The following is a 27831-nucleotide window of genomic DNA, read 5'->3' as shown; positions in this document are numbered from 1 at the left end:
CTGCTGAAAACATATCTCCATCTGTGGAGGAAATATAATCAAACTACCATGGTTGTGGGTCTCATGGTTTTGAGATTTTCCACCTTTCCTTTCCTGTGATACAATGCCTCTGCTCTGTTCACTAGTCTCGTGCTCTTCAGAGTTAACATCTGACCAATACAGTGAAAAGGGCAAAGAGCAGCACAGTCTGGGGAGCACATGACATGTACTACCCTGCTGCTGGCCTCACCTGCACAGTGGCTCTGAGGAACACAGCTCTGAGACACATACAACTGTCTGGAGAAGGGAGGAGGGGAGGAGTTGGAGAGATAGCAGAGGAAGGAAAAACAGAAGTGTGGGAGAAATTACTACTTCTTCTACATGGCTCTAAATCATGCTCCTCTCTTATGGTCTTTGGTAATTTCTCTGCAGGCTGATAATGAGAGTCTCCCAGTTGAGGGGAAGAATTTGAAGGAGGGATCCTATGTACCAGGAACAGTTGAAAAAATCCTCTTGTGCAGGAGAAAAAGCAAAACTTCCTTCCTGTCAATCTTCTGGCAAATGTAGTTGCAGGTTGCTTATCATAACATACCTGGTTCAGTTTGGCAAAGAAACTGTCAGTGAGGTATCCCTTGGGATGTATAGCCCATGGTCAGTTTGAACAACCTCTGTCCAAGATGGACCAACTATGTGTAGCCAATCCCACCTCATCATCTGCAGGGAGCTAACCACAATATCCTGCCAAGCATTGGCAGTTCACTTTCCTTGATCAAAATTTACTTCTGAAAGCCAATTTGCACAAGGTACCAAATGCATCTGCCTTTGCTTTATACTGATCATACAGAGAAGATACTTAGTTTGCTTTCAAAAGCAATTAAAGGAAAAAAAAGAGTTATAATGCAATTCTAAACACTGGTTCAACAGTTGCACTTGATTTCAAACAATAAAGTGTGGCAGGTTGTGCCTTTTTGTTGTAAATTGTATAGAGCTAAAGAGAAGTGAATCCACAGTTCATGCTTTTGTGTAACACTGTAATACAAATTACCAGCAGTAATAGTATTTATAACTGTCTTACTTCCTTTGCCACTACAATGCATAACAGAACTCACTTTATTATCTCCAGGTGTGCAAAATTATGTCAGGTCCTTTACTTCCACTGGGCTGATCAGACATGGCTCCTCCATCAGCTATTCAGCACAGCATGTAAAGTACTACTTACCTTTAAGCATGTGAACAGTCATACTGAAAACAAATTTGTAAGTTTATGGACAAAGCATGCTTTGATAACCATGATTCCAACGTTAAAAGCAGAGAAAATCTCAATACTCTGATAAGAAACAGATCAACTTTATATGGCTGCACATGTGGGGAAACTCCCTTTCCAGAGAACTGAAGACCCCATTCTGCAGTGCAGTTCCTGCATGCAGTATAGCCAGTGAGAAAATTCAAAACTTTATATACCACTAAAATTCTTTTTAGGTGACATTTTCTGGTTATTATTAGCATAAACCAGACATATTTAGAAAAAACATTTTGCTAAAACTTAAATGTAAAAGAAAACCCCCATGTTCTAAAACTCCTGAAAATACACAAGACTCTGCTCATTGCTAATACCGGAATTATCTTCATCTTTGCGGATCTTTAACTTTACAAGGTCCTCACAGTGCTGAAGGATCTGGACAGCATCTTCCATTGAGCAATTGTCAAGTCGAATGTTATCTATTGCAAGCAACTTATCACCCAGTTCAAGTGTCCCAGTCCTGTGAACAAATGAACAAGCTTACATGAAAGTCTAGTAATATTACAAGAAAAGGTATTTTAGAAGGTATGAACATTATTTTAGAAAGGAGATGGATTTTTAAAAACTATTATTTCTTAATACACTGGACTTTAAATTTTTAACTGTTTTTTACAAACAAACAAAAAAAAGCATCTCTTACAATCTCCCTCTGTTTAACTTGAATCTGGCTGGTTACACAACAGAAACAGATTTTTACTGATTGTCTTACCTGTGAGCAACGCTTCCTTTCTTGATATCAGAAATAACCAGAGGGTCCCCTGGTTTTCTGCTGGATGGAGCTGTAATAAAGAATACATACAAGCATTTGTTTTTATTTCTAGATATGCAGACGAGCTAATTATGTCCATAAGTCAACACTTCATACACATTATCTACCTGTATTATATTCCTTCCCTTCCTCTAAATTATATAATAAAACATACATATAATAAAACAAACATCAGCAACATATTAGTAGGACTGCATTACTAAGACTCAAAAATTAGAAAATTCCAGAATTACAGTGACTGGTACAAAATACACTTAGTCTGATGTGTCTGAATTTTGGGATAGACCAGGACTGAACCATGTGATGATATCACAGTACAGCTCCAATGATCTATCATAAAACACTGTGTAGCTATAACACATAAGGAAGATTTTCTGTTAGTAGAACTTTTCAGCATAAGCACTAATGATGATCCTTTGCCAGAACAGATCTTGTTTTATTATATCTCTGACCTACAGAGCTGCTCTGGTAAAATATGTAGAGTGGGCCAACCCATGTTCTTCACATCCACTTCTGTCCCACCCAGTGCTTAAGGCAGAGGTACAAATTTGGTAATGATTCCTCGGTGAGAAGAGATATACTTCACAATAAATGAGATGCTGTGGATAGTGGTGACACATATCATTGGGCTGATGCAGAGTTATCATGTTTGCACAGATGTAGCTTACATCACACGGATGCTTGCTTCCTCAAAGTAAACATGTGCCTCTTTTGTTGAGTAACCTTGTCCCCCTATACTGCTGCTGGGCCTTAAGCATTGTAGATTTTTCCCATCTTTGTACTGGGGATACCTACTATAAGCACTGGAATTCCAGCAATGATCAATTTAGTAAAACCCCCCACCACTCTTCTCTTTGCACACCTAACTCATCTCTTTTTTGAAGTATCCAACATTAACTGTTAATCTTCTATCTGTCCCTCATGGTTAAAAGGATGCTCTGCTCTTCAATGCCAGTCATTGCAATTCTTTACTGACTTGTGAAAAAATATTTGACAAGTTTCCCTTGGCCAGGAAATTCACTCAGCAATTTTGCTTGACTTTTGATTGCATAGGAAGCAATTAACTATCCCAGAAGAAGACAACAACTACTGACTGCTTCCAGAGGACTGTTTCTTGGAGTGGCTTCACTGAATGCACTGTTTTGTGGGGTTCTTCCATTTGCTGACAGAAGACTGCACTGAAGATCTGATATGGTAAGCAGTGGGCTTAGAACTTGTGGGTGATGAAAGACAACTGTGTGGCACATGCTGTCTACCACTGGGAAGTGTGCCACTACAGCTGCTCTGGCCAAGAGGTGGTCCACGTGGTGAACACAGGCTGACTTTTGGGACTGTTGTTAACAAAGAGCGTGCTAATATTAAAACATTTCCAGGTGGTATAAGGCTCTCAGTTCTCCTGGAAGTGCTAATGGGTTTTGCTCATTTAGGGTTCTTTGACTGCCCCAAGTAATTTCTGCTCTGTGTACTGAGTCCTCTACATTCATTTACAGAGGGTACTTTTCCATTACGCTCCAATGCCTAACTATCACCCAAAAAGCTGCCCATATTGGAGGATCACCTACAAAATCCTGATGTCAGTTAGTTTAGCAGCTCATGAATCTTCTCTTCGATGGAAAATGACAATCTTCACCTACAGCAACCACAAGGTAAATTAATAGTGATGTGTCCAGCACAATATGCTAACAGATCTTGTTAACCTTAGCTGTCCTGGCCAAGAAAGACTTTGAATGTCCAAAGGACCTCTTCAGGAACTGCTAAATAGCTACATTTCAAATGCAATGTCTTGAAAGTCCAGAAGACAGACATACAGGGACTTTTAAGAATTTTTAGAAACTTGTCTGAAACAGCATGCTTTCAGGAAATGTCTATGTTGCAATGTAGAGATCCGTAATTAACTTTTTGCAAGATGTGTAATTTTCACAGCTTGTTTATCATACTTTCATGCCATAGGTCAGCTATATCCTCTATAACAATTCCATGATTTTCTTGAATTCTTTGAATTTGTTTCACCAATTAGTATCTGTTTAAAATTTTAAAGTATCACTTTGGTGAATTTTTTTTTTAATTCTATGTTTTTACCCTCTGAGTTGTCTTACAAGTCTCTGAGGTTATGTGCTACCCACTCTACATTGTCTGCAGTGTAGGGTTTGAGGATTGAAATACTTTTATGAAATTGTCTTATCAAAATACTAGTACTTAAGAAAACAGTCCATTATTGTTGCAAAAAGAAGAGAAAAGGAACTAAAACTGGGGGAAGAGCACAGCTCAAAGTGGAAAGCCACAGAGTATCTGTGGATGCAAAGGGTATGATACTGCACACAAAGTTATCATAGCTTCAAACTAAGTGTTTACCAGCAGTATTTTGTCAGTTACCCTGGGCTGTTATTGGGTCTGGTGGATGAAAGCCTTTTTGTAGGCACCAAACACATCTTTGTGTGGAATGAATTACCCCACGCTGACAAGCCCTTTATAAGAAGGTACACTTTGCTTTATTAGTGTTCAATGCTCATGACATACTTACTACAAACTAGTTGTGTTGCAGAGATAAAATCACTAATTATCTCCTGAACTTTTGTACTGCACAGCACCACAGCCTAAGATTGCCTTCCAAATACTGCTGAACAGATGCTGTCCCCAGCAAGAAGATTGAGTACTATTATCGTGATTTTACAGATAAGGAAAGGAAACAGAGGAACATTAAGGTCAAAGTATGACACTTTTTGCTGAGCAATTTTAGACATCCACGCCTTTATATCTCACAGTCGTTTGTAGAATATAACAGCTTCTATGTCCAAAGCACAATTACTGGCATTTTTAGCAACAGCTGCAGATGCTCAGCTTTTTTGCAAGTGCAACCCCAGGATCTCGACAGTTTCTGCAGAAAATCAAGCAGCCATCTCCAGAAAATCTCCACTCCCAAAAATTAGTTGTCTCAGCACAAGTCTATTGCAGAGAAAAGGAAAAACACTCTAATTTCTCCAGGGCAGCATTAAACCATCTTGACCATGAGATCACATCCTTTGTCTTTCTGCAATCCTCAGCCTCATTCATTATGCAGCCTCCATCCCCTTTGTTACACACCACTGCTTGAACTCTCCCCAGAGAGCAGAGAAGCAAGAGTTCCAGGGAGAAAGCAGTATTTGACCACTTAATTAAGATACTCTTTTAATGCAGGTTTGAAGTGACACCGTACAGCTTCAAGTCTCTATTTTTATGTTTAATTTCAGAATTTTTTTTGTTTGTAAGAAGCTATTATAAACAAAGCACCCTACCACTCAGCCATGTCCAGCCTTCTTGTTCAAGTTCCCAGCTGCGCCTACTCCTGATCACAGCTCAGTCTCTCTCCTCATCTGCTGTCTCCCTGCTATGGCTCTCCACTCATTTTCTCTCCTTATCCCCCTTCTGCTTGTCCAACAAAAATCTCATCCTTTCTGCTCCCTGACCCAGGTGTTAGTCTACCTACTGTTCAGCTTTTGCAGAGACTTTACACAGTCTGTATGAAGAACTACAAGTGGACCAAACAGTGCATAAGGTTGTACAGGTAACTAAATTTAGTGTTGCAACTAAAAGGCTGATCTTAAGCAAGTTGTTTGTTCTCTCTCTTTAAATTATTGTATGATCCTAGGTCTCCATACCATGTTTCTACCCTACTTCTACTACTACACTTCCCCTGCCACTTGAAAGAAAGTTCAGTGAAGTGTTGTCAGTTTTGTAGATCAGCTGTTCAATTAGGTTAAAAAACAACCCTCAAACAATGCTTCTTTCTTATTTCACTGCTAATTAAAAAAAAAAACAAAACACACCAAACCACAAAGTGACTTAAACAGATTTTGGAGTGGACATCTCACCTACCACCTAGCCAAAACTCACTTACTACTCTCAGCCTGGCTTCAAGCTTTGGAATTTTATCAAACTGAACAAACTAAACAAGCAGAGGAAAATGCTCATGTGATGGAAAAATATTTTTTACACAAAGTCAATCCATTTGTCTACATTGCTGGTTAACAGCTATTAGACATTTTTAAAAATAGTGTGATTATCAAATAGGTGAAAGAGCTTTTTAAAATTAAGACTGATGCAGCTCTTTTATTCCTTAAGTATTGGTACATGTGGAGCAGCTGAGAAATCTGCTGATTTTTTTCTCTGTCTTGAAAAGAATTACTTGTAACGTTGCAAAATAAAGTAGGGTTTGCCAGGTGAAATCCCAAAATATACAGAAACATGCTTTAAAAAGTAAATTCTCATAGTCAATGCTAAATATCTGTAGATATTTACAAAGCTTCTTTCTGATGAAATACAAAAACGATATAGGAGACTATAGTATAGCTGCTAGTCAAAATGACTTAGAAAAACTGATGATTGTTTCAGTGAGATTCTGATATTCTTACCAGCTTTGCAGCTTCTTATTCCTTGAGTAGTTCCATTAGCTTCAGAAAGATTATTTATGAAGCAAAGTGCTGCAGTTCATCACCAGTAAGGATATCAGAATCTTACTTAAGAAAGAAAGCAAATGAAAAAAAAAAGCTGTTATCTACAATTACCAGAATCTACTAGTAGGTCACTTTATTGGATATCATTCAATGTATTTAAAAAAAAATAGTCTATGATAAAGTAGTCAGTTGCCTCAAAAATGTATCTTTTAAAAAAAAATCTATATTCCATTACATGGTCTAAAATCAATGTCACTGGCAAATAAATTGAAACAGATTTGAACACTACTAGATCTACTTGAAAGCCATCCTTCTTTTAGGGAATGGTTCTGTTATAAAAGCAGGGACATTGCTTTTTTTTTTATATACATATATAAATATATAAATCTATATTATCAGTATATATGATATATTATTTATGTCATGCTTTATTTGGATTACATAATTTTAAGAACTGAGATATTTTAATGGCTCTAAACAGCTGTGCAAATAATGACATCTGAAGCATGAACTCCACAGTCACTTGTATTTGCAAACTATGAAATAAAGTCTTTATTGAGTGTATCTATTAATGGAAAAATTAGACAGATATTGCAGAGGTGAGGGAAGGCTGACAGGAGTCCAGCGTGTGTATGAAGGCAGCAGTGGGCAAGGCCTACTGTGAGGTAACTGACGTGCACTCTCCCGAACTCAGAGCCCTGAATTAATGTTAACAATGGTGCTCTTGAAATTTTCTTCTCTTGCTTTCTGCGGGGTTTTGCTATCTATGCGGATTTTTATTCTTTTTCTATTATTTTTCTCTTGCATTAATAAATCTGAAACTAAGAGAAGTCTCTTCCCCTATTACATGCCTTGTTTTGCAGGGGCCATGAATTAGCTTGTCTTTATGTTGCATATCACCTCAGATAGGCCTTCAAATACCTGGCTGTAACTCCATGCAGGCACACTTGGTGTTTATTATGAAGCAAAACATCACAAAGAAAGAAAAATAAATTTTGCTTACAGGATGTCTGATTCCTAACAGCTGACTTAGAAAGTCCTGGACTTAAAACAGATGTATGTTCAGGTGCCAATACAAGGTAAGGTTACATTTCCCTTTTGACAAAAAATGTCTGTCTTGTCTCTCAGGTCAGGTAATTCCATGACTTTCTCATAAAAATCCCTAACTCCACTAACTTGAGAAGAGAGAGGATGCAACAGTTCTGTAGCACTTAAACAGATCAAGCCCAAAATCTGATCATCTGATCTGATCACTTCCATCACCCCGGTTTAAGACTGGTCATACCAACTCTGTCAAGTTTCCCTTAGTATTCGTTTTTTAAAAGAAATCATATAGCTTTCTGACAATATCAGTAATAAATGGCATGCTAATGTGCTGAAGTGCCCTGACAGGAACTTGACAAAATGAATATATTCTTATATTCTTCAAATGAATATATGCTTATGTTCTTCAAATCAGACTGCCTCATTTAGGAATTAATTAGGTAGAACAAAGTGAAGTACTGAAAAGCAAGCATGAAATGCAGCAATTCAAGACTTCTACCAAGCAAATTCACAAACTTTCAGTTATTAGTATAAACCCTTTAAAACCAAGTAAATAATTAATCCTCTATACATTTCATATGCATTAAATAGTATTAATAGGTGAGACTATTATATATACTAGAAAAATTAATTTAAATATTAAAGATACTGCAGTAGACAGAGAAGAGCAGAGAAAAGACCAATCATATGTCACTGATTATATAAAGCACTAATTTTATAAAGTACTAATTTTTGGAATTAAGTTCCTAGTCAGTAAAGTATGCAAAGTTTGGAAGAGGAGTGCTAAATACTAAATTCCAAAAACATTAAAAGTTTATTCCTAAGACAAAAAAAAAAGCACATTATGTCTGAATTCCAAAAAGCAACACAAATCAAATTACTAGGAAGACCCTATTTTTTCAATAATCTTACAAACCATTACAGATCCTAAGAATAACATTTAAATAGAACAGCCTCACTCCAGGTTTTCTCATTTCCCAATATTTTCATTTGCACAAATAAATACATGCAGACCTTTGATTTTGCTTCAAGCATCACATCACATCTGACAGAGTCTAACAATTACTCACTCAAGTGTGCAATGCAAGCAAACAGGCCTGCAGTGTCTCTCATTTGTTCCTCAGATGTAATCCTCAGCACTGAGTACCCTGCAGTACTTTTGATTAACCTTATTCTATTGTGCTGATAAAAGCTTTGAGAATACAAGTCACAGCACAGTCTTCCCCCAAGACACATGAATAATTCCAAAGAAAGACTAACAGTTTAAGAAAGGCTACAACCATAAAGGAATGCTAATTCTGATGACACCAGATTCTGCAGTGTCAGGCACAAGCCCATTAACTTTGATATGGATTGTTTTTCCTTCCATCAAGGGCTGAACTCAGTATGCCAGAGTTTACATGGTCAAAATCCAGTCCTAACATAGTGTTTACTATCTGCTAACAAAATAAGTATAAAAACACTTTGATTTCTAACAACAGTAACAAATATTTTTTGAGAAACAGACTAATGTGGACCATTGCTACCTTCTTTAGCAATCTCTAAAATCCTCACTGAAACGGGATTTTGCTATGTGACCCACACATTCAGGACTGCCCACTAGTTCTACAGATTGAGACTCTGGGTTCTGAAGCAGAAAACAATCCCATGTATGTGAATCCTCATGCCTGTGAGAACTCTTGAGCTAAGTGGGGTTTCTGTTCAAGAACCTGTGAGAGACCATGGCAGATTCTGCTTTAAACTTCACAGCCATGGAAATACTTTTGCATGGACCTAATTCTGTTGACTTCTTTTTTTTTTTTTTTAATAAAAAATTTTATGGGAGTTAAATATGTACTATGCATGAAGGAATAGGTCAAGTATTAGATCTGGCAAACTTCTGGCTTCATTAACTATTTGAAGGGAAGTATAAATATGTTACAGAATGGTATTTCATCAGAGAAAAACCAGAAAAAGAAGCTAGAAAAAGGAAAAAGAAGTTTATACCAAAAGAAACATAAGTCTCTAGCCACAAAATCTAGTCTCTGCAGATTATCTCATAAACATGGTCTGAAAAATAAGCACTTTACTCACAACTTATGGTGATGCCAAGTTCCACATTATGCTTCTTTGGTAGTTTCACATGAAATGTTCCACTGCTTGGTATAACTGATTCTATAAAAAGATATTTAAAATGTTAGATAATTTATAAGGCAGAGCAATTCCAAGTGGATGGAACTATACGTGTAAGTTGATGAAATCACATCAGAGTCACATGGCACAGATGACACACAGGTGCTGAAGTGAAGGAGGTAGGACACAGGAAGTATGATTTATAACTCAACTGTTAATTTCACAGTAACTCAATTTTTTTTAAGGTTTAACTGAATTTGTGAAGATTGCACGGGCTAGAAGCCAGCTGAGACTGCAGGTTTTTAGCTCATATGCAAGTTTTGAGAGCACATGTGAAAATTTTACTGCTGGCAGATAACTTTTAATTAAAAGGACAGGAGACTGAGTTGTAAGGATTTCAGGCCTTTGTTGCTGTAGGATTAACACTTTCTTAACTGTCCACTAAGGTAACTGCCATGGATTTTACATCTAGTGGGAAGAAAAGGAATCAAAACATCCGTAATGGAGAAATGCCTGGAGCTGACAGAGGAAAAAGCTCACTTGAACACACTGCACTGTATTTGAGCCCTGACTTTTGGCATCACTGCTACCAAAGGTTTGGCCCTTGGCTTGAAAAAGAATAACTGAAATGTACAGCTGTGGAAATGTACAAACACACATGTGGCAGAGGACTCTAACCATGAGTATGAGTCTGCTATCATGGAGCAAATTGGAGAAGCACAAACAAGTGCAGGGAATAAAATACATGTGATTTCAAGTGTATTTAAGCGACTTTCTCATTATTGGGTTTTCTTATTTTTTAATATTTTGTTTCCTATGTATATTAATGTACACACTGTATTTGACCTTTTTTTTAACATTATACTAGATGGATGTCTGTACACCTAAAGGATATACAGAATTACAGTAGGAACCTTTAGCCTACTTTTGACATAATGTTTTATAATACCAAAACCAATAATCACACTATGCAAAATACAGCACATCTGACATTGTCATGACTAAAAAGGAGCTACTGTCAGATTTAAGACAAGTCTTAATAGTTTTTACTATTCACACAGTTTGGTAGTGCACACATAATGTGTGCTTGTTTAATACACACAATTTGTGATTTTATAGATGTATTCTGTATGCTTAAACACATTACAGAATAAAGGAAAGTCATTAGTGATAATAAAGACTCACCAGCAACATTAACAATGACTCCTTCTGGCCTTTATTAATTCAGTTTCTATTATTCTATTTAGATTGTTGGTTTGATATACTGTAAGTGAAATTCCTCAGAGTTTTCTGTTTATTCACCCTTTTATGATATTCTTCTGTCTAACAAAATATGTCAGTATTTGGCCTGTAGGTGATTTGTCTCCGCTCAGCAGAACATTTCTATCTCAGGGCAGAAAAATGTCTGGAAATATCTCAGAGGAGAGGCAGTCACCAGATCTTACTACAGGACCCGTCATTTCTATTTTCATTCTGAAGTACACTGCAGGCCTATGTGAAATGAGAAAGCTGTCCAAGAAGACATACGTTTCAAATAAGTCACTTGAAAACTGAATGGTACAGATGTGAGAAGAAAGCCTCCACCTTGGATGCCTAATACTTGTATACTTGCAATGTACTTGGGATTTATTCCTTCATTTTTCTTACAAGACAGAATAACAGGCCATTCATACCTGCAACATCAAATTCTATTTCCAAGGTGACCTTGTTGGTGATAGAGGAGTCTCTGAGCAGTTGATTGGCCTCATCAAATGTGCTGTCTTCTGTTGGGACACCATTTATTGACACTACTCTGTCTCCTATTTGCAGCACCCCACACCTTGGTACACAACGATACAAAACAATCATCAGATGTACATGTAACCAGAACCAGCAATATCACAGAATCACAGAATCAATTAGTTGGAAAAGACCTTTAAGATCATTGAGTCCAGCCGTTAACCCAGCATTGGCAAGACTACCATTTCTGTGTGGAATTGCCACATCTACCTCCAGGGATCCTGACAACCACTTCCTGGGCAGCCTATTCCACTGCTTGACAATCCTTTTCAGTGAAGAAATTTTTCCTAATATCCAATCTAAACCTCCCCTGTCATAACTTGAGGTTGTTTACTCTTGTACTGTCACTTGTTACCTGAGGAGAAGAGGCTGACCCCCACCTGGCTACAACCTCCTTTAGGAAGTTGTAGGAGCTATAAGGTTTCCCCTGAGCATCCTTTTCTCCAGGCTAAACAACCCCAGCTCGCTCAGACATTTCTCATAAGACTTGTGCTCCACACCCTTCACCAGCTCCATTGCTCTTCTCTGGACATAAAGTGCTTCAGCACTTTAGTATGCTTTCAGAGAGGGGCCCAAAACTGAAGTCAGGATTCAAGGTGTGGCCTCACCAATACTGAGTACAGGGGGATGATCACTGCCCTGCTGGCCACACAGTTCCTGATACAAGCCATCTGATCAAACACGTTCAACAGTGACCTTGCAGGAGAACTGTGGCGTAGCAGCTCAACAGTCTACCCAGGCACAGAGGGGGACAGAAGCTGCTGCCCCTTTGCACTAAGACTGTATTGAGCACTCCCAGCATGGGCTGTGCTCTCTACGTGCTAGGACCCAGGAATAGGGGTCTTCCTGCCTCCACCCCACCCATGGACACCAACTCTGACCCTGGGCTGCAGGTGAAATGACAGCTAGTATTTGCCTGTGCAACTACTATTTAATCATTACATGATTAAATACATAGGTAAGCATAACAATGCAATTGAAATGCTGCAATGAAATAATCAGTAAGTCAAAACTCTGTTATTCCCTAAAATTTGATTCTGTACTAAAACTGAACACAGCCTCCCCTCCCCCATGGCACAATTATCAGTATTTTGACATCAGTGATGTTTTTGCTTTTTTTTCCTTTTTGCACGAATACAGCTTCCAGTCTCCTGGTGGAGGACTCTGGATGATAAGAACTTGCCCCACTTCCATTGAACAAGGCCCTGCAATTTGTCTCAAATTGAAAGCAACCAGTCCAAAGTACCCCAAGAAAAACTCACCAAAACATACTTAGAAGTCAATTGAAAGAACCTCACCTTTCCGCCGGACTGTCAGATTCAATATAGGAAATGAGAGGTGGAGAAGACAAGGTCTCGGTAGCAAACACGCTACCCTGGAGCTGTATCCCAAACCCTACTATGGGGTCAGCTGTCAGCACAACTTCTGTGGTTTCTGTGTGGACGACCTGCCCAGCCAAACCAACAGTGCTAGAGGCTAAAGACACTATAAAACAGAGCAGACCAGGAGGAAAAACATTCATACACAACAGAAATTTCATTGCCTTTTGAGAAAATTCATCTGTACAGTAAATCAATGAATCAATGAAACATCTCTTTTAAAGTCAATTTAGGCTAAAGTTTATAAATAATGTATAAACAGTTATGACATATAAGAGAATAGAAAACATCTGGTTGTACGTTAGAATGCAGAAAGATAGTTCTTGTAATGAGTAAAATAAATGTGTTTGATACCCCCACTCCAAAGATCTCAAAACATCCTTGAATTTTGTTTACATCAGGTTTGAGGAGTGGATAAGCAGAATTTTCCCAGGAGCTAAGGGAATTAGAGGCACAAGCCCAGCTGTTATTCAGGTCAATTTGCATAAGCTCTTTTTAACATCTCAGAGCAATGCATTGTTATTAGCAACAAAGCACATGCATCAGGCTTGTTTGCAAGAAGTAAGGATGCCTTTTTCTTGTACATGTTTACTACGAGTCAGCAAGTTGTCAGGTTAACTGGATATTGTAAGGAAGGTGATCAAACCCTACTGTTTTAGCAACCAGTATATCTCAAGATATTGTGTGAAAAAAAAGTTCTTTGGGGTCTCTCAAAGCCACTGGGGGACCCTTCTGTGAGAAACACAGGCAGCTACTTCTGTTCTTCTGATTTACTCCCTCTCACTCTTTCTATGAAAGGCTGTAGTACAGAACAAATCAAGACAAAAAAAACGTTGAGATTCAATGCAATTACCTATGAAAGGAGAAGATCGCACCTTTGCTTCCTTGATCTCTGTCTAAATATCTACTGTATCATTGTTTGAATTCCCCCTGTGACAAACTACTGCCTTTTATTATGTCCTGCACAGAAAGCTAGAGTTTTTCAATTCCCGTTCAGTAATGATAATCCTTCAGTGCCGAGGATTTGGAATGGTTTTGTGTTAATAACCTACGCCATTACCTTTGCACCTCTAATTTCTCTCAAGACCCATTTCTGCCTGCAATAGCTACTAAGAATTAGGTAAAAGTTCATGGTTTATCTGAAGGATAGTTTTCAAATGGATTTTTTTTCTCTCAGATGTGGGAAAAAATTAATTCTTGATTTGACATTATAGATACTATTAGCACAACTGTACAAAGATGTCAGAGGTTATATAAGTATTTTTGGGGCTGCAAGCATTAGACTTTTGCTCTGAAAGTTCATATAAAATCTTATTGATGTGGCACAGTTGGCAATGACAATTCTTCGGAAAAGTTTCACCAGCCAAAGTTTCACCATGAATTTCTGTTTTCTTCAAGCAAAGCTTCTTTCCACTCTGAAGCTGCCCAAATTACTGTGAATTTTCCCTCATATATTAATTTTCTTATGTAAGAATTGTATATTACTTCAGCTACTGAATAGCTTCCTTCTTACTGTTTCTTTAACCTGCACTCAGTAAGACATGCTTATACAGAAACACAAATACTAATAATCTGTTCTTAGAAACTGCCACCAGCTTTAACATTTACTGCACATGAGAAAGTTTCCTCCAGCTCTCACTGCTGCAGAGGCTAAAATACGACTAAACCAAATAAATTCAGAGTTAATATAATACCAGATTCCCTAACACACCTTCTAGAAATGCCAAAATTTAGGGCATCCAATCTCAGAAAAGTTCCATTTTCCCTTTCTTAAAGGTCACATAACAATTACTTGTTAGCTTCATCGTTGTTTCCCATCACTTATGTGTCTATTCCCCCCATGCAGCAGGTATGGTATCTAGCTGACTCTGTAACTTTCTTACTCTTTTTATAATGCCCTACCAGGAATCTAAATGTCTCATAAAATTTACTTCAACTTTTAGGACAGCTAAAGTTTTAATTCACATTGGGAAATTAAGTCACTAGCTATGGGATTTAAAACTCTGATAAACATTTTGATGATGTCGACACTTAAAAGTGACAATTAGAAAATCCTTCCACTCTCAATGAAAATGAAAGAGAAACAGGAACAAAAAAAAGCAGAGATAAAAATATCTTCTCCAAATTATGTAACAATAGCTATCTGCTAAGCCTTTATAAAATGTAACAGGTACCCAAAACCATGACTTTGAGAATGTTGTGGTTTGTAACTCAACAATAACTGCAGCAAGAAACACTTCCATTTTTTAGCTGCTTGATAGATTAGAATTTTTACAGGCCAGGAAGCAGCCTCATTGATTTAAAAGTGACATGGATGTATATGTACTTCCAGTGAACCCTGGTTGCTACTGCTAGGGGTACATTTCAGCATACTTGTATAGTTTTTGTCTAACTCTTAGCAACAGTCCTGGGGGCTGGTTTGCTGTATGCCCTGAAGTTATGTAAATAATGATCTTGAATTTGAAGATTATGTACTTGTTATTTTTATTCCCGTAGTTATATGAGAAGCAGAGCAAGATGTATTCAAAGGTACATACATGGATACGCTTCCAGAAACTGCAAAATGTTCACTATTTCTCCTGGTAGCTGCTGAGAAAACAAAACCCATGCATGTCTAACAGCCTCTCCAATTTCTACCAGATATGGAACCCTAGTAATGTAAACTGATATAAATTATGTCTCACTTTCAACTACTAATGTCGACCTTTTACAAAATACTTCACAATTTAAACTTTAACCCAAAAATAATCTAAGTGTTTCCACAATGAATACCATACTTTAAAACAAACAAACAAAAGAGGTGGAAGAATAAAAATTGAAAACAAGTGGCATAAATAAAGCATGTGCCAGCAGGGCATGCCCTCAATTTTTACAACCACACATTTGGAAAGATCTGTGTAACTAATGCAATGATTGTAAAATCATGGTCATAAAAGTCTTGTAACCCCCTCTGCCATCGCACTTCACCATCACATTACATTATGCAAGTTTTCTTAAATAATTGGCAATGCAAACTTTATGGTACTCTACATACTTTTCTTCCCAAGTGACATCCTTATAGATTTATTATAAGTTACACTAATACAATCCTCAAATGATCCAATCGGATTAAAGAAAAAAATATCCAACTAAAATTAAGAGAGTGTGCTATTCCTTTTCTATGAAAAGGACAGCAGTCAATCTACCTGGTTCTCATGAGTCTCCCACAAAGGGAGAGGGGCAAGGTTTTCCAAGTCTTATCCATGGATAGTGGAAAGGTACAGGAGTAGACGTTCTCTATCATGGTCACTTGTAGCACACTCAGAGTAGTGTGGGTCTCTTAAGCTGATTGTTACTACTGTCATGAGTACGGGGTATAGATCTAACAACAGAGTAAAGAAGTCTGCACGAACTTATAAGCGAGCTCACAGAAAGAGGAGGCAAGCCTGGCTGGCCAGCCAATTCCTCCAAAGCCAGTTCTGATTCAGGGTTGTTGATGTAGTCACTGCTTGTAGCAAAGCACAGACTCACTCAGTGAGTGAGTGGCCAGTTCCACATATTTTGTAATGTTCTATATCCAGACCTCACAATGCAAATGCATAATAAACTAACCCACAACAAAGCCTCATTCTAGCTTCTCCTTGCTAGAGATTTGTTTAATCATAGCAGCCTTCAAGGCCTTCTGACTTGAAGAATCTTTCATGTAGGTTACAGTGCTCATGTGACTGTCCCACTTACATGCCGTGTCACTGGCCTTGTTATGAGCCTTTGCAAGATAACACACCATAGGGCAAGGCTTCCTTGAAGGAAAAATACCTGAAGAACTTGATAAGTAACAGCTGTCTCCAAGATCCATAAAAGGACTAGCTTTCAGGATTTTATCCTTTGTTGAACAGCTAAAATATAGCATAACAGAAGAACTATTTTTTGCAATAATTTTCAAATTGATGTTCAATCAATTACTACTAATGTAATACAACTACTGTTTCTCATGTGCATGAGAACATGTGAGACCTGGACTCCTACTGTTACCAAAGTATCTCCCCATAACCCAAAAGAATGCATTAGAAGCTAACATGTCAACAGATGAGCTGTGAAAAATGGCTGATCGGATTAAAAAGAAAAAATGCACTTACAGGCAAATGTTATGCAAAAATATTTGCTTTATGAAAGAAATAAGAACAAGCAAACAACAAAAACTGCAAGAAAGCAAAACCTCAGTTCCTCTCTAACGTGTCGTCACAGTTCCATAGTGACTGGCCTTAGAGGCTGCTGATTTGCTCTGATTTTGCTATGACGTGGGCAATCTTTAAAACAGGGCAGCAGCACTGTAATGTACAGCAGCTCAGTTCTTCCAGAATGGACCTCTGAGCATTATTAACCAGAGCAGATGATTTACAGGGCAGTTTTCACCTCCCTGCTCTGGAGGAACTGAACTGCTGAGGATACACAAAGAGGGACAAGCCAAAAGGAGAGGTGGCACATACATAGAGTCTGGGAAACAAAATGCTGACACAGCCATACTCTCTCCTGCCCTGTGAATACTCAATAATATACAAAGTGGAACAGCCTGAAATATATCTACGCTGTCTTGGGAAACTACTGACTCATAGGAAATCCATGCTTTGAAGTCCAGAGATTAGTCAAACAAGGTTATTTAGTCTTTACTGTTACTTGTTGCTCTTCCTCACAAAAATAACTGTACAGGTTATGGTGTAGTTGTAAACATCAGAACTACCTAGGAGGTGCTGCGGCAAGCTCTTTGTCTTCCGTAATGTGATAGCTGGTTGAGTTTACCAGTAATATGTTTTTGACTATTCAGCTATGAATTCTATTCCCTAATGGAAACTGGAAGAGTTGAAAAAGGAATCTGAAAACCACTTCGGTAACGGTACAACAAACTCTTCCAGAACTGTCTGAAGAAAACATTCCTTCATATATTTCAGATGAGACAGTTATTGCTGCATGATATCTGCTCATCTCCTTTTAGCATTGGACAAACATTTTTACGCTGATGTTTCCCTACATCTAACAGAAACTCCAATTATTCTCTCTCCTGTTTAGGAGTACCTTTTCTTCTGTATCTTCCCCCTCCTCCACCCATTCACTGCACATTTTGAGCAAATGTTGTTACCACCTACAGGAGCTTTTGAAGTCCTTCTTTTTCATCCTCCGCCTCATCATTGTCCCACGTGGGCTGGTGGAGTAGAGGCTGCGAGGTAAGGTTCCCATGTTCAGGGAACTCAGGCTGTATGCACTCATGGAGGTAGGAGAGAAGGATGAAGACACCAGAGCTGCTGTAAGAAATCAAACACTTGGCATACAGCACTCAGTCTTCTGGGAAGAGTGCAGCACATGCCTGTAACTCATCAATGAATCAAACATTGTATGTATATGCTGTGTATGATACACAGGAATGGTTTGTGCATTTCCAGTAACAAAGACATTAAACCACACAGGTGACCCTAAAAAAAATATAGCCAGTATCTCATGAAAATACTCACTGGAAGCTAACAAAGATAATGTAAATACAAAAAGTACATTCATAGTATACAACTCATTGTAAGTGAAGCATGTTAAATTAAATTTTTCAACACATATCCACAAACCAACGCAGATCAGTATGTCTAGATACATTGATTTTAGAAATGCCTTTTTGTGGTACGTAATTTCTGACTAAAGATTTGTAAGCAGTGCTTTGCATTCAAAAATCATACTTTATATACACTACTCGAATCTAATGGTCTACTCATATATAACAGAAGAGCTGATTCATTCAGAATTTTCAAGCCTTTTCATGTCTACAAAACCTGCTTTGTTACAGAAAGGAAAAGGTGCAAAATGTCAGAAATAACCTTGGCATGGCTATGAAAAAGGATAGCATCCATAAAACTAAAAACATTTTACAGCCTGAAATGGGAAAAGTATGAGTGAAAGAAGAGAGGAGGGAGGAGGAGGAAGAAGAAGAGGAGAGAGTATGTCAGCAGGAAGAAGTGTGGAACATTACGAAGGCTTTTTTGAGGAGGTGCTTTCTGGAATTTCAAGGCTGGCATCCTGCAATGGTCAGGGTGGTAGGTGTTATAATGCTGGTAGGTGAGGAGGCTGCCGTGGCTGTTGGCACACGAATCCCAGGTAAGTTGCCTGTTGCTTCTTTGAACGTTCACTGCTCTCATGAAGGGATGATGGAAAATCAGAAAACAAAAGGACCAGAGAAGAGGTAAAAGTAACTGAATTGCACAGACAAAAAAACAGAAGTAAAAGAAAGAAAATAAACTGAAAATAAAATAAAATAAAATAAAATAAAATAAAATAAAATAAAATAAAATAAAATATAACCTGGTCTTGTCTTCTTATTGGGGCTTGATAACTCGAGGAATAGAAATAGTATTTTTTCTCAGAAAAAATGCTTGTATTGACATTTTAATTTTGCCACCATCTATTGTTGATATTATGCTATTCTGTGCAGTAAAGGACTTCCCCAGGCCAGTAGCTGGAAAACTCTATCCCGAAATATGGTTAATAAAGAAGAAATGTCTTGTTGGTTAGTTGGAAGTGCAATTTAATGTTGGGGTTTTTTTAACTTGATCTTCAAAACTTTGAAATGATCCTTCACTGGATGAAATTTGAGACTATATTTGATTGTTGATTCTATGTATGTGGAATCTGGGATATGTCAAAAGTGAAGACCAGTATTTACCAAGAGAATGGGAAACATTTTAGTTGATTTGTCAAATCTTAAAGGAAAGTGACTGAAGTCACCCTAGATTAAATACAGTATGCCATCATTAAATTCAGCATGTCTCTATCCTTGCTGAACCATAAAGGAACAGTTCAAACTGGGAACTATTCACTGAATTTTTGTTTTAAAACACCAAGGGATTCACCCATACTACAGAATCATAGAACAGTTTGGGTTGTAAGGGACATTAAATATCATCTAGTTTCCAAACTCAGTGCTGTGGGCAGGGACACCTTTCACTAGACCATGTTGCTCTAAGTCCCATTCTACCTGGCCTTGAACACTACCAGGAACGGGGCATCCACAACTTCCATGGCCAACCCGTTTCAGTGCCTCACCATCCTTACAATAAAGAATTTCTTTCTGATATCTAATCTAAACCTGCCCTTTTTCAGTTTCTATGAAAGAGAAGCTGCTATCTTTGGCTCATGAGCTGTATTACCTGTGTCTCTCTCCTATCCGCTATACCTATAATGGCTGAAGACACATATGTTCACATGCTGGATTTTAATAGCAGCCCAAAACCTTGAGCGTTTAAGCTGGACCCACACCTTGTGTTCACATCTTACTCCATGAGACAAAATAAGGGCAAAAAGGGTAGCCACCGCAGCAAGCACTGTGCCGTGCCAGAAGGAAAACATCATTTTGTTTTGCTTCATACTACATGAGTAATGGTCTGCTAATTGCCTGACTATACTAACCCTCCTCTGACTCAAAAGCAATGCCTGTCACTACAGTGTGAAGTGCACACCAGGGAAGGGAGAGGAAAAGGGGAGCACAGGGGCCCACTGTGTCCCTGCAACCTGGTGGAGTGGTGGGGACCCTGAGGCCCTGGAACTGCCAGGTCTGACCCTGTGCCTTTGGTTGGATTTCCCAGGAGCTGTGTCCCTCCCTGTTGTGCCCTAGCATGTGTTTCAATCAAAAGAACTACGGTTTTTCCCCCATAATAGATATCAAAGGTGAGGGAGGGGTGCAACACCAGCACCAGGCCAGCCTGGGCCCCTGGGGACCACTGGCATCACCACCCTCAGGAACTTTGGAAGATCTCACGTAAGCCAGAAAAGTCCCAGAAACAGCAGCAGCAGCAGCCTGATATGGCCATATGTATCTCACAGACTTATTGTGCCTTCTCAGGTGAAACTATCTCTTTGATTACACGCACAGACAGTGAGATTTCTGAACTATGGTGCAAAAATTAAAATCTGATAAGAACAATGCGGCCAGGTAGATTTTCATTATTTTGAAGCTGCTGTAAGCCTTGTTTAATTAAAAAGACTGCTTCCAGCAGGAAATTATCTGGTAGTCTTTGAGACCTTTTAAAAATTTTTTATTTTCATGCTGAGAGTAGAGATAAAAATGTCCTACAAAGTGGGAAGGTACACATATTCAGTTTGCTCAGCTTGTAGAAGGATAATCCCAGTTCAACAAAAGTTCTGTAAAAGAAAATCCTGTTGTGTGTAACCATAGTAATTTAGTGGTAATTTGAGCTATTTCAACCCAGCATTGTGTACAGCAAACATAAAACTAATGGGGCAGCAAGAGAAATGAATGTCAGCAACACAGTATAAAGGAAAAAAAACATGAAAAAAAATCAGATCTTTGATAGTGCTGTTCATTTTATTTTACAGCTAAAATTTCAATTTATTTTATATACTGACTTTCCGCGTCCATTTTAAATTCTTAACATGTTCCCACAAGACCAATAACTGAGCTCAACAGATACAGCCCTAATGACTCAGCTTATCCCAGACACATAAAGGGAGATTTTTACTCTCTGCAGCCTCTAGGTCATACCACACCTGATGAAAGGTTGTTTCCAGGAGAGTACTTGCTTCCATAAAGCATGTTATATCCTGAATTGGTCATCCTATTGGAGTAGCACCACCTGGTAAGGGGCTGGGTAGGGCTGTAAACATCCTATTTATTCTGCCTTGTTGAAAGCAACTGCTTAAGAAAGCAACTTTATTACCTTAGGGATACTTTTCCCCAAAAGATGCTCTTATATATCATTCGCAGATCACCTTGGCATGATTTTTTATCAGCCAGTTCTTAACTCTGGCATAGCAAGAGCATCACTTTTTCTAAGCATCTACACTGGGTCAAGGTGCCTAGAACATTAAAAGCATCAATCTGTTTTAAATGTTGGTTAACAAACGAACTGCTTCAAGTAATACAGTCATCTACACAAATCTTTGGCTCTGGCACTTGTCTTCCCAAAAGAAACACTCTTCAAAAGTTCTTTAACCAGCCAGAAATTAATTGTGCAGCATCTTTACTTCAAAACAATGAAAGGTCTGTTTGCAATGTACTGTCATAACTGAACAGAATGGAAATATATTGCAAAATTTGGTCTCCATCTCATTTTGCCTATGCAGTATCACTCTCTGCTCCTTTGTCCTTCTAAGAGCTTTAAGTAGAAAAGGGAAAGAGTTGAATAATAGAAGAACAAGGGTTACTTTTTGTTCATCCTGGTCTGCGAGAAACTAGTGTCTCCTCAGTCACTAGTTCAATGTTCATCACTCTTGAGAAGCTGACTAGAGCATCACTTATCAAGGGACAGCCTGGATCTTAGATAGATGTCCAAGAACATCTACCATCGCTGACATTTCTAGGCCTCAGAAATTTTGTCTTGGTCTAAAGGAGGCAGAAGTACAGTATTACAGGCTCAGAAAATAATACCACTGCTTCATGTTCATGCTGCAACACAGTTATCTGTTATCTGTGTATTTGATAACCCTTCTTCTGTGTGTTTGATAACCCTACTTCTTTGATGTCCATCAACATGCAGTATTTTAGACTGAATTTATGAATACTGTGAATTAGCCACTTTCTCAGGATGAGTCAGAAGACAAGACAGGCAGCCTCCATCTTCAAATACATAGACATTTTATATATATTTGATTTGAAAATGGAAAGCCATTCTATTCAAGAATGTTTGTTATGAAATAAATATCACAGTGTAAAAGGTCTGGGATCTAGGGAACTGTTTCCAAACAAACCATTTCCATAAGCACTGACAATGAACCCAAGAAGCAATCTCAGAAGTACTTTAAAAGATAACGGTAATAAATAATAATGTCATTAAAAAGAGGAAATACGGGGGGGGGGGGTAAGTATTTTAGGGGAGAACAGGTGTTATTAATGAAGTGATCATAACAGACTACCAAGTCAATATGCTGAAAATAAATTGGCTGTGGTTCTTCTTCCCCATTCTAAATTTAAGAAGCAATTTTGAGATTCATTTACTGAAGTACCTTGTAGCCCCCCCAACGACTGCAACAGTAGAGTCAACAGGTGCTTTATGTACATTTACAAGTATGCAGACCATTTCTTAGCAAAACATTTCCCTCTCTAGCCATAGGAATCTCGGAGGATACCTTAAGACTGAGAAAACACAGACCTGCTCAGATATTGCAGAAGCAAAATGCGGGGAGCTGAAACAACATTTAAAGACATAAATGCTGCGATAGCTTTCTTGGCCATTCAGCAAGGGCAGGCAAAGTAAAAGAAAGAAAAAGATGCATTTGGTGCTACAGATCCTCTTACCGTGCTCTGGGCCTTTCAGTGCTAGCCGTGTCTGGTGATGAGGAAGGATCTCAAGTTTGACATTATCTGCTGCATTGGCCAAAAACTGTGTTGCTTCTGCCAGCGTACAGTACTCCATGCTGGTGCCATCAATGGACAGAATATGGTCTCCTACATGTAATGCACCACATCTATATAAAAGGGGAAAAACTCGGTATGATCAGGTATGCTCTTTGCTTGCAAAATGAGTTTTTCTGCCTTCAAACTGGTCATGACAACTATCAACGTGTTCTTTTTTTTCGAGAGACATTTGTGTTTTGTAGGCACTGTCACTGGTCAGACTTTATATCTATCAGTACAAACCTTAAAAACAATTCAGTTAATACAACATATGCCAAGACATCACTCACAGAACTGGAATGGGGTAGCTGACTTTAAAAATATGTGTGAATGGCAGCAGGATAAATGAGAAGAGCTTAAGGAGACTTAAATAACTTGGTCACATATCCCTCACACAAGCACCCAGTTCATCATTTTTTGAGTTATAGTTCAAACATTTATTAGTACAAAAGCTGTAAATGATGATGAATTATGCAGTAGTCAAACAAATAATGAAACCAGGGCTAGCATAGTGACTTGAGGAGTAGGGTGGGAAGGGGGCTATCTGCTAAATCTCGCTGCACTCAAGAGACTGGCTACTGGATGAGTTGAGAAATGCAAACACAGCAGTCAGCATCCCGACGTACCAGTCAAGTGGACAGCTCCTTTAATTGGTTACCCCCTGCGAAATGGGAAAAAACAGAGGGAGAAAATTAAAGCATCCTGCACCATTGAACTGGAGAACACCCCTGGATCAATGGCCGTCACTCAAAGTTTCTACTGTAGGGAAAAGCCCACAGAGGAGCTGTAGACTCACTGCTACAAGTGGGTGCTACCAAAAGCACCATTGGCAAAGAGGAGTTACAAGGTAGGGTGACTGGGGACATGCAGGAGGAATTTGCTGCTGAAACGTAACATTTAAAAAATTTTTAGATAGAGATATGTATACAAGAATATACTGTATATGTATAAAGACACACACACACGCACGCACACACCCCAGTAAAGATCCTGTGGCTCTGTTATAGAGGTTCAGAGCACCGGGGAAAAATATCTATCTATATTTTTAATGGTTTAAATGGTTTTAATTAAAGGTTAAAATGAAGTGGAAAAATTACAGCAAAAGAACTTAAAAACACGTAAGCCAGCCTTCCTAATACGTCACTTGTATTCTAAAATATCAATAAAAAATCCAGACATAAGTAGTTCCGTTTCACTGTGCCACAAGAATGAGTGATATATTCTAAAAGAACACTTCAAGGTTGCAGAGCCTCAAAATTTACTTCTCTTGACAGCTGTTCCATATTGTGGGCTTACTTCAAGAATTCCAGTGGGTTATTTATTTTTTAAATACTAATCTCTGCCATGATATTACATTTAATAGCCAGAGCAGACCTCTAAACTCCTGTGTCGTACAGTGCAAGGTGCTGGTCACATAATGCATGAGGCTGGCTTATGTCACTGGATACTACATGAATCAGCTAAAGTAAATGGTGTCCTGGAAGCCTTAAACTTGTCAGTACGGAACAACGATCTGAGAAAGTGCTAATTTTAAGACATGCAACCTTGAGAGCATCTGGTTCAGTCATTTTATCAAAAAAGGAAAGGGTTCCTTTAAAACCAGACCAAACAGAAATAAAATGGATGTATGGACCTGCAGTGTCAGCCCTCTGTCACACTCACCTGTCTGCAATACTTGCAGATTTGATTTTGTCTATGACAATGACCTGTTTGTTGCAGCACATCGAGGTAGTTAGTGCAACCCCAAGAGCAGCACCAGGAGTTTTGGCAACTTCAACTAGCAGTGGTCCAGACGCTGTTGCTACGGAATCTGTTAAAATTAGACAACAGAAGATCAGTATTATACCAATGTGGTATTGATGCCATTTTCACATTTTCCCCACATAAAATAAAATCTCCATGGCTATTCTATTTCTCTAACCAGACACTATGCCACTTCATGAAATTCTGGAATAGCATCAGTTAATCAGTTCTTAATGATGAAAATTATAAAAGCAAGAGGAAGTTTGTGACTCTGGGATTTCCAAAAGTATTTGAGTGTATCAGAATCAGAGATGGACCAGATGAGGGAACCAAGATGTGTTAGCAAATCATTCTCTTGAACAACTGAAGCTAAAAATTACCTGGAATATAAAACAGAAATGCTGCAAAACAGTAATTAATTAAAAAATAGAAAATTATCTGAAAAAAAGAAAGAGTAACTGAATAGGTTAGAGAAGAAAGCTGAATTTAATTTCACAAAAGAAGGTGAAGGGCTGTGGACAAAAGCTATAATAATCAAATGAAGAAGGTGAAGAAAAGGTCTTCGAGAAATCCCTCACAAAAATAAAGGAGAATTTAGGAGAAAATTGTGAAGGTGCAGGAGGCATGACAGCTAGAAGTAGTAGGAGTTAAATCAAAATACATGTGAGGAGGTTCAGAAGATTCTTGTAACATCCTATCACTTGATAAACTACTGCCTTGCAACAGAGCTTAAGTAGTAAATGACCAACGCTGAAAAAGAGAAAACAGAAAATAGGAGGGAGGAACAGTCATGATCGATGACTGTGATGAGGAAGCATACCCAAGAAAGACAAGTGAAGAGATTGAAGATATAAAAGAACTGCAGCTGGGCTTCCAAGTATGGAGGAGAGGACAGATGTAAGATACTGCATTCAGTCTTAAATCTAAAAGAATAGTCCAAAAATGTAATACTGACACAGAAGAGACTGTGAAACAATACTATCATACAAAACTAGCATGATATATAATGATACAAGAAATTGAATGAGTGATTAACACTCAGCTAAGGTGCTCTTCCTTGTTAGAGAGTAATGTAGGTAAACTGCATATAGAAAAGAAGTGAAAAAAGGTGCATGGATGGAATTAACAGGCATTTTCAGAAAAGTATCAGTTAATTATCGGAGAATGACTCCGATATGACTCCTTTTCCCCCCACAACTTGAATTAATTTTTATATTCCTGGTGAGTTTTTTTTTTCAAGTTACAAACCTGAGGGTTTGAAGGGGCAATTTTGAAAGTGCCCATTAAATCTGAGTGATTATTTTTTAAGCTCAACTAGGACTGACTTTTTAAAGGCTGAACTTTCACAGACACTACCAAAATAAGCTGCTCCAAAACCCTGAACTTATCTTCAAATTCTGAGCCAAAAGAAGAGCATTTCTGCCTAGAGCTTCAAGCACTAAGTAGCTTTAAAGCTGGGTCAACTGCCCTCAGCAGCAACCTGTCTTTCTCTAGTAAATAAAGGATTTTATCACAATCAAACTCATGTCTTAGATGTCTTGGTTAGAGCTCTAAATGTCTAAGTAAGGCAGGATGCATGCAGTGACTTGCATACAGTCAAATAAGCATGGGCAGCCAAGCAGAATTTAAGTATTCCCTATTCCCATTCCTGCACTGAGAAACAATTATTTTAGTCTTGAACATTCCAGTGGTTTTCTGGAACTACAAACAAGTTTTGCATTTACAAACATATGGCAAGAAGATTCAAACAATGTTTGTCATCAGTACCTTGACAAAGGTTTTAACTCACATTGATCCAGAAAATGGCAAAGCCCAACTTGTTAATAGCCTATCCTAAGTTCTTTCTGCAATGGTTGCCTCAAGTAGAGGAAACTAAATGCAAATATCTGTTGAGGATGTGTAAACCTTTCAAGATGCTGGTCCTTTTTCCAGTTACTTGAGAAACACACAATCAGCTTATGCCCCAGTGTTATTTCCCAGGTGCCTGTTGAAATGTAGTGAGAAGGCAAACCAAGGCAGACAGGGCGAAAAAATAAGATAACTACATTAGAGGAACCAGAAGAGAAGAAATGGAGTGTGTCTAACTGTGGAAAATAAGCACAAGGAAGAGGAATCAGAAGGCAATAATCAAGCACACATTCCCTGACAGAGAAGGATTAGTTTTCCATGTTGAAGTAAAGCATGGATATGAAAAATGAATCATACTGGTATAAATTATTCATGTGTGAAGATGTTTCAGTCATTAAGATATTTACACCATGACTGAAGCACTTACACACTATGTTGATTTATTGACTATGTAATCACATAAAATACACTGATGAACATCGGCGTGAAAGACACTCTAGATTTTTGATTTTGTTAATAATTTTTCTCACTTTAGAGCACTGCATCTCAATCAGTACGAGAGGCCTGATTAAAACCTCCCAGAGGAAGCAGCATTGCTTTCTGCATGCTAATACATTTCTTCTGCTAGAAAAAACCCACACTTTTTTTATTTGACAGCTTAAATCATAGGCAACAAGGGTTTTTATTCTGAATATACTTTTGTGATGTATAAATATACTATATACAATACAGAAAAAGTTTTAGATAAAGCAGTGTTACCACTCCCCTCCTCACCTTAAAAGATTTCACAAATCATTGTTAAAGTTGAAAATCTGTATTTTTAACTTGATAAAGTGATCACATTTTACATGTGTTTCTTTATGTCCTTCTAAATTTATGGATCTGTTAATCCTTAACCTGTTCTCACAGCATGTTAAATCCAGGTCAACAACTAGTGTATGGTAGAGGACAAAAAACCTCTTTAGAATTCCCACAGTGGGGAAGCCAAAAAGTGAGCTGCTTGTATTATGCAGCAGAGGATCTACATGTGAAACAGTACCTATAAATGCCCTAAAAAGGGAAAAGCCTCAGTCACAGCTTGCAAT

The 27831-nt window shown here is 38.2% G+C and overlaps 1 protein-coding gene across 13 annotated transcripts in view; it reads right to left on the bottom strand.

The window, feature by feature from the left end:
• The window catches only part of GRIP1 (glutamate receptor interacting protein 1), a 314452-nt gene that overhangs the window by 24419 nt on the left and 262202 nt on the right, over positions 1 to 27831 (bottom strand). For 9 of the 13 annotated variants that reach the window (XM_064655739.1, XM_064655744.1, XM_064655745.1 and 6 more), the window contains 8 exons: positions 24818 to 24965; positions 23057 to 23226; positions 17913 to 18068; positions 12712 to 12898; positions 11308 to 11453; positions 9596 to 9676; positions 1989 to 2058; positions 1594 to 1739 (listed from right to left, as the gene is read on the bottom strand). In XM_064655739.1, coding sequence (XP_064511809.1) covers positions 1594 to 1739; positions 1989 to 2058; positions 9596 to 9676; positions 11308 to 11453; positions 12712 to 12898; positions 17913 to 18068; positions 23057 to 23226; positions 24818 to 24965 — 1104 coding nt within the window. Of the gene's footprint in view, positions 1 to 1593; positions 1740 to 1988; positions 2059 to 9595; positions 9677 to 11307; positions 11454 to 12711; positions 12899 to 17912; positions 18069 to 18778; positions 18935 to 23056; positions 23227 to 24817; positions 24966 to 27831 lie in introns of all 13 variants that reach the window. The other 4 variants (XM_064655734.1, XM_064655747.1, XM_064655746.1 and 1 more) reach the window with 3 other exon arrangements.

The sequence above is a fragment of the Pseudopipra pipra genome, chromosome 5, assembly GCF_036250125.1.
Source record: "Pseudopipra pipra isolate bDixPip1 chromosome 5, bDixPip1.hap1, whole genome shotgun sequence".
NCBI lineage: Eukaryota > Metazoa > Chordata > Aves > Passeriformes > Pipridae > Pseudopipra > Pseudopipra pipra.
This window is presented reverse-complemented; position numbering and strand designations above follow the sequence as displayed.